This window comes from Peromyscus leucopus, chromosome 19, assembly GCF_004664715.2.
Source record: "Peromyscus leucopus breed LL Stock chromosome 19, UCI_PerLeu_2.1, whole genome shotgun sequence".
Taxonomy (NCBI): Eukaryota; Metazoa; Chordata; class Mammalia; order Rodentia; family Cricetidae; genus Peromyscus; species Peromyscus leucopus.
Genome location: NC_051079.1, coordinates 48,410,525 through 48,417,981, shown reverse-complemented (window position 1 = coordinate 48,417,981; position 7,457 = coordinate 48,410,525). Strand labels below are relative to the sequence as shown.

The window sequence follows — 7,457 nt, the reverse complement described above, 5'->3', positions numbered from 1 at the left end:
GGACACTGGTTGTTACTCCAAGTCAAGGTCTGGGCAGTTGCACTTGGGGACCTGAAAAAGAGGCTCAGTTCCTGAACCCCCAGATGTGGTGTGTGTCTGGAATCTTCCCGGAGTTCAGCTGATTCCCAGAAAGGTGGCTTAGGGGCTTGACCCCACTTTGCCTGGCTAAGTGCAAACCCCTGGAACATTCTAGAATTGTAGTTTTGACAGGGTACGCAGAGTCGATGAGTCCAACTTGCTCATTTTTCAAAGGGCAAAGAAAACTGGTACCCAGAGAGGACAAGGGTCTCACAGCAGTCCAGCGCAGTCGGGGCGCGTAGTGGCTCACGCTTCAGGGAGGCGCTTAGCCTATCACAGGCGTGGAGTATGGGTCTGCAGACTCTGGTGCGCAGGTCAATGAGAGTGAGGAGGAAAACGCTCTAGGGCCGATGAGGATGAAAGGCACGGGTGCTTCTTGTGGCCAGGCGTGCCCTGAGTGCCCTGGGCAGGGTTGCAGGCCAGAGCATCCAGTACTCAGTCCAGCCTTTACCCCTAACAGTGCTCCTTAAGCGTGGCTGGCCCCAGACCAGCTCGGGCCCGGGAAGGCTGAGACTGGCACCAGGGGAGGTGAGTGCCGAACGAAACGACCTTGTCCAAGGCTGGCCTCTGTTTGGCCAGGAGCCAGGCACCAGGTTCTTGCCCAGTTCTTGGAAAGGTCAAAAGTGGAGGGAGCCAGCGGAGGGGCAGCTGGCTACACAGGAGGAGGCGAACACACTACCTTACACCCGTGACTCTCTCCAGGAATCCAGGCTCCCTCCATACCTGTCCGGCAGCCAAAGCCCAACTCTTCCCCTCACATCTGGGGAAACCGAGTCCCCTGGAGGAGCCCTGGCTCAGAGTCTCACGGCCTTCCAGAGGCAGAGGCTCCGTCCCCACAGTTCTCTTGCCTCCTAAGCTAAATTGGTCCTTGGGTGCCGCACACCAGGGGCCCTTCTTCAGGGGGTCAGCTGGTGGCGGAGCAACAGTCGGGAGGCGAGACCAGGCCAGGCCAGGCCAGGCCAGGAGGGTTGGGTGCTGGGAGGCAAATGGGAGTTTTGGGCAGGGTGGGGTGGGGCCGGTCCCTACAGGAAGCTGTCCTCTGCCTCAGCCTGAGGTCCCTGGCAGCTTGAGCCCTGCGGCTGCTCCAACTCTCGCCTCAGGCTCTGCCTGTGGCTCTTCTTGGAGATCCAGGGGGCTGTCGCAGGAGATGGTCGAGGAAGTGTTGACTTCGTTCAAGGTGGAGCTGGAGGGAGGAAAAGAAGGCAGGGAGGAGCTGGGGAGACCCCAGGAAGATAATGGCAGGCCTTGTCTAAGGGCTTTCTGTGTACTGACTTTGCATACGGAGAGGCCTGCACCCCAGAGCAGCTCAGCCTGGGGAGTTCATCTCACTGCGCCACAACACCCAGCAAGTGAATCTGGAAGCTAGAACTCAGAGCAGGACCATCAAGCCCTCCACTTTCTTTCTCATCCCCACTTGCCTTCAGGACCTGTGAAGGCCTGCATGTACTGCTGGTTCCCATGGAGAAACTGAGGCCTCACAGAGGCAGGGCCTGTCCGACTTTCACAATGACAGGCTAGAAATGGAAACCAGCGTGTCCCCTACCACTCTCCATGGGTTGAGTCTTGATCTGGGGAGTCCCCACCCCAGCTTGACGTCAGTCTAGGAAGCAATAAGTCTCCCCTAGAGCCCACCCCACAGTGGACTCGCCACAACCCAAGGCGACACAACCATGTGTCTCTTCCCCTGGCTGAGTTCTAAACTGAGTTTGCAATACCTCCAATCTCCCACAACCAGGTTCCCTGGAGCCCCCTGGGAACGGTGTCAAGGGCAGCCAATGACCCACAGTACCAGCTGGGAAATGTTAAATGTTTCCTCTCTATCCTCGGGATGAACACAATACCCGAAAAGGGTCCTCTGGGTACATCCTTAAAAGGAAGAGCTACCTTGCAGATGGGTTCCTGAACATCTGGTTTCAATTCCAGTCTGCCCTTCCTGCCGGCAGCTTCAAGGGCTGAATAAGCTTCAGCCTCTGCTGGCACTGGTAAGAGTTAGTCCTTACTCTAGCTAGCTGTCAGTCCTTCTGCGTCAAGTCTGGTACACACGCACACACACACACATACGCACGCACGCACGCACGCATGCATGCATGCACAGCACTGTACTCGTGAGTGCCTGGGACCAAAAGGTTAGGGTGTCTACCTGGCGAGGCTGGGGGAACCCTCTAGGAGGCCCTCGTCAGCAGCGTCAGGCTTGGGGTCAGGCAAAGGGATGATGTAGTCGTTGTCACCCTCATTGGGCTGCACAGCAGTGTAGAGGACAGAGCTGGTGTCCAGGGGAGATCGGAGGCTGTGGAATCCTGGCAAGCGGGCTTGAGACCTCAGGATGGCTGGGTGGTCACTTCTTAGAAACTCCTCATCTACCTGCTGGTACTTCTGCTCCGTAGGACAGGGAGGGGAGAAAAAAAAAATGGGTGTGAGATGGACAACGTCTTAGAGACCCTACCCCAGCAAGTACACAGAGGAAGGGGTTCTGTTCAAAGCTGCATCAATGAGATGCCCTTTTATCTGGTATCCCAAGACAAGGCACGTGCTCAGAGTCCCCTAGGGAAGGGCAGGTAACCAGGTAGCACCATTGTCCTCTCCTACCCCATGTCAGAGTAGACAGACAAGGGCTCTTATCCTGTTGTAGTCCCCCACGGCTTCCTGTTGGGGCTGAGGGGATCAGTGTCCCTTACTATGAAACGTCTGTGACTGCATTCTGCCTTGATCTCCTCAGAACCACCCCAGATGGGAAGAAGCAAGAAGCTGAGCTCAGGACAGACTTGCTCCATTGGCCCCGTGTGAATCTGGGACGGGGTTTCTGTAGTTGCTCGGAGGGCTCGGGAGAGCCTGGGGTCGCTCACACTTCTGAAGGAGCCCCAGTGTCATTGGGGTGCACAGGTTTGACAGACAGGGGTATCGGTTGCACCTCCCTGGGTCAAATTCATCAGCTTCCACCCCTTGGTTCGACCGAAATAAATTCATAGCTCTGGCCCAACTCTCTCTATACCATCAAGGAAACTGAGGCCCAGCGTGTGTGAAGAGTATTTCCTCCCAAATACCAGCGCCTCACCCTAAGCCAATGCACAGGGTTCGGATCAGAACTCTGTCTCCCACCCCCGGCTTGTCTCCACATACCTTCTTATATCCCTCACCCAGCAGCCTCTCCAGGAGCAGCACCAGCTGGGAGAAGGGGGGTCGAGTCTCAAACTTCTCTTCCCAGCACTTCTGCATGATCTCATAGCTGAGGGAGGCAGAGGGAAGGTCAGAGTCCGCGCCTTAGAGGCAGGGCCGAGCAGTAAGGTTCAGAAGAAGATGAAGGGAAAAGATGCCGGGAAGGAGCAGCCTGGGACCTTGTAAACACCATCACTGCTTCTCGTTGATCCCTTGAGAAGTCTTCACACACACCCCTCCCCAGCTTCCCTCACCCACGTGATTCTGCATGGTCCAAGATACCATGGTGAGCTCGTAACCTGAGTTTGGCCAATAGGGATTTTCAACCTCCCCGCTCAGGCCTGGTTCTGATGGCATGTGACCCAACTGAGCCCTTCAAGTTCAGCTCTGGGTGGGCTGGAGGGAGAAGGCTCCAAGGTTAAGAGCACTTGTTGCTCTTGCAGAGTAGTCGGGTTTTATTCCTAGCACCCACATGCTGGCTCACAGCGGCCTGTCATCCCAGTCCCAGAGGGTCTGACACCCTCTTCTGATCTCTGAGAGCATCGGGCATGGATGCGATGCACATGCAGGTATGCAGGCAAAACACTCATATACTTAAAATTAAAAAAAAAAAAAATGGGGCTGGAGAGATGGCTCAGTGGTTAAGAACATGTATTGTTCTTGCAGTGGACCCGAGTTCAATTCCCAGCACCCACATCAGGCAGCTTACAACTGCTTGTAGCTCCAGATTCAGGGGATGGTCCTAATCTTAGATACATGCACATATATGAACAAACACACATGTACACATTAATAATAATAATAATAATAATAATAATAATAATCAGGGAATTTGAAGCCAGCATTGTGGAGACCTGGGCTGGGACAGAACTTCCTGATGCCACTGTTTCGAACACCTTGATCCAGTTCTAGCGGGACTTGTCTGGCCTCTGAGCTAGAGTTGCCTGCCCTCCGGACCCTCAGATTCCTCCAAGCACACTAGGTTCCACTCACATCTCGTCGGAGGCATGGGGAGGCTGGGCCATGCGGTAACCCCTCTTGATGGCATTGTAGAACTGGTCGTTCATGGGCAGCTCTGGATAAGGGGTGCCACCTGTCATGGAACAGAGACGGGGACATGATTGTCTCAGGGTGTGGGAAGCGGCAGCGTGTCCTCTCAGGCACACTGTCCTGGCCTATGTGAGAACGCAATGCCCTTGGCATTGGAAATAGAGATGGGAAGAGAGAGCAATAGATAGATACCCAAGCAGGGTTTGTGTCTGGGTTTGTTTTGCTTGTCAGAGATGGAGTCTCTGTGTAGCCCAGGCTGGCCTCAAATTCTCCATCTTCCTGGCTTCCAAGTACTGGGATTACAGATGTGTACCGTTACAGCTGGCAGCGTGCTTTTAGATGTATCTAACCCCTTTGACACTTGGATGGGAAGGTAGAGACCCAGAGCTGGTAAAGGGCTTGCCAAAGCCATACAGTGGGAAGAGTGATAGAGCCTGGACTTGCTCCTGAGTCCCTGCTCATGTTCCAGCATCTGTCCCACAGTCCCCTGCTTCCAGCCCAAGGAGCAATCACGAGGTAGGAGCAGGAAGGTAGATGATCTGGTATATAGCTTGGGGCTGGGGGAAGAGGTGGCTCACCCAGTGTGAAGATCTCCCAGAGAAGGATCCCGAAAGACCACACGTCACTCAAGGTGGTGTAGAGGCTGTTGAAGATGCTCTCTGGGGCCATCCACTTCAGAGGCAGGAAGGTCTGCAGAGGCAAGACGGGTACTGAGTCCCGGGAGGGTCCTAGTGGCCAGCCTTTCAGCCCCACCACACCTGGGAAGGAGGAGGCCCAGCAGCTCCCACACCAATTCCATCTCACTCCACCCCAAGGTTCTGAGCACATTCCCGGCCAGAGCACTGGGAAATCTGTTTCCTAACTCATTAGCTAGAAACATGGCAGCCTGTGTCCCTGGGGGAAGCCCCTGGGGTGTGCTGTGCATAGAAATCAGCAGCCATGGACATGCCTAGGAGCTCTCTTTGGTCTCTGGGGTCTGCAGCCCTTCTATCCCTGAGCTTCAAGACTTAACCTATCTTACAACATCTTCTGGGCTCCTTCCTCTGCCCACCTTAGATCTCCTAAAACAGGGCTGTTGATACCCCTTTCCATTTACCCCAAACCCACTGAGGCTGGTTCCTCAGCCGCTGCTGTGGCAGTGATCCTGACCCTCTCCCTGCCTCTCACCACTGTGCACAAAGCTAGGCTCCTTGGCCTGTCCCTGCTCACAGCTGGGTAGCATTGACTTCTCTGCCGGAAGGATGAGCCACCAGTGCCCCCCCCCTCACTGAGCTGTGGCCACACGAATCAGGGGAAACCTGTACCCAGTGTCAGAGGCACCCGAGAGAACCCCATGGATGGTGAAGGCACTCACGCTGCCCTTGGAGATGTAGTTGGAGTCCCGCATGATGTCTCGAGCCAGGCCAAAGTCACAGATCTTGACCAGCTTGCCCTCACAGATGAGCACATTCCTGGCCGCCAGGTCTCGGTGAACACACTGGGTCAGGGAAGAGAGAAGGTGAGGCTAAGAGGCAACTTTGGGAGAAGACCCTCTGGGCCAGGGCTTTAGGAAACATGTGTGCCTGCGTGGGTGGGAGGCTTCTCAATGTCCTGCCCACCAGAGGCTTGGGAGCTGCCTCACAGGGCCATACATGTAATGTGGGAGAGTCTGGTTGGCTAAGAAGACCCCTCTCCCCACAATTCTGCCTTTCCCCATCAGGACCACACTTACGTTCTTAGAGGCCAAGAACTCCATGCCATTGGCCACCTGGTAGCTGAAGCCCACGAGGTCTGTGTAGCTAAGCACCGGTGAATCATTGATCAAGGTAGCCCGATAGGTCCTTTCAGGGGCTGAGAGCATAGAGGGATCTGATTACTTTGTGTATACCAGAGGCCTAGAAGACCCATCTTTAGGCTTACAGGTGGCTGAATATTCAATACAAGTGGCTACTGATTTTCTAAGTGTTCCCTTACGAGAATGAGTTCTTTTTTTTTTTTGGTTTTTCGAGACAGGGTTTCTCTGCATAGTTGAATCACTAGACTGCTCGAACTAAGATCCGTGCTCTGCTTGGCTATGCGTCGCCAGCGGAATGATTCTTAAATGTCTAAGCTAAACCTCTTCTGGCTTCACTGTGCTCACTGGCAAGAAAAGCCTTAGCCCAGAAACCACTATCGAAGGCTTGCCTGCCGGTCTCTCAGGACTTTAGATGACCATGGGCCCACCTCAGAGCACATCTATCTTCCTCCAGGCCTTCGAAGGCCACCTTTGCCCGGCTCTCCCCTTCTTGCCGGCAGTGTGCATCCTTCTGGACCCATCGACAGGATTCCGGTCAGGGCTCCACTGCACAGCAGCATCGAGCAGGCAGCTAGCCTCAGCATCCATGTGGATGAAATGAGCTCTTCCCCCCCCCCTGCCCCCGGCCCCAGGGTTGCGGCAAGACTGAGTCCATTAAGGACTCTGAAAGGAAGGCGTCACTGTGCATCCGGGACGAGCCTGCACACGTGTGACCACACCGTCTCTACGCACCGGATGGGACATAGTTGTCGTAAGGGGCCATGTAGTTGGAGGACTCAATGTCTGCATACTTGATGTCTCCTTTCATGTCCAGCATAGGCACGTAGTCCACAGACTCGTCCTTGCTCATGTCCATGTAGCCGCCGTCGCTCTCCCCAGTCAGGGACAAGGGGCTGTAGGTGAGAGGATGGAGTGAGGGAAAGTCATGGATTTCTCTTCCCCTCTGCTCCTCGGCCTCAGCCCACGGGGCCTTGTCATCTTTGGATTCCCTCAGTCACGGTGCTCACTGTGCTAGGGTCTGCCACAATACAAATGACTGAATCAAAGCCTGTCCACTGACCTGTGTGGCCCTGAGCTGGGCCCTGGGGCTGCCAGGAGGATACAAGACCCAGCGTGTGTTCTCAGAGTTCACACCTGGGAGTGATTACAGCAGCCAGGACAAGGGTCATATGTGGGTCTGCAGAGCGGCTCCTTTCTGGGCCTTTCCAGCACCTACCCATGCCTACAGGTCTGGGAGGTGCACAGTCTAGAGTGGCAAGGTCTCACCTGGACCTCTCGGGTACAGCCTCAGCTGCCCAGGGAGTAGTGGAACCAAACACACGTGTGTAAGGAAACGGGGTCACAGTGTTAGAGGGCACAGGGGTGCACTTTCAGATCCTTGTGTATCCTTTTCCAAAAAAAA

General features: G+C 55.0%; 1 protein-coding gene across 1 annotated transcript in view; it reads right to left on the bottom strand.

Annotated features, from left to right (window-relative positions):
• Nucleotides 1-239: 239 nt before the first annotated feature.
• Nucleotides 240-7,457, bottom strand: part of Pdgfrb (platelet derived growth factor receptor beta) — a 38,595-nt gene continuing 31,377 nt past the window's right edge. Inside the window, 10 exon segments of the mRNA XM_028890080.2 lie at nt 240-348; nt 1,105-1,169; nt 1,171-1,261; nt 2,219-2,451; nt 3,196-3,301; nt 4,225-4,324; nt 4,860-4,971; nt 5,636-5,758; nt 5,993-6,111; nt 6,788-6,948. Coding sequence (XP_028745913.1) covers nt 240-348; nt 1,105-1,169; nt 1,171-1,261; nt 2,219-2,451; nt 3,196-3,301; nt 4,225-4,324; nt 4,860-4,971; nt 5,636-5,758; nt 5,993-6,111; nt 6,788-6,948 — 1,219 coding nt within the window.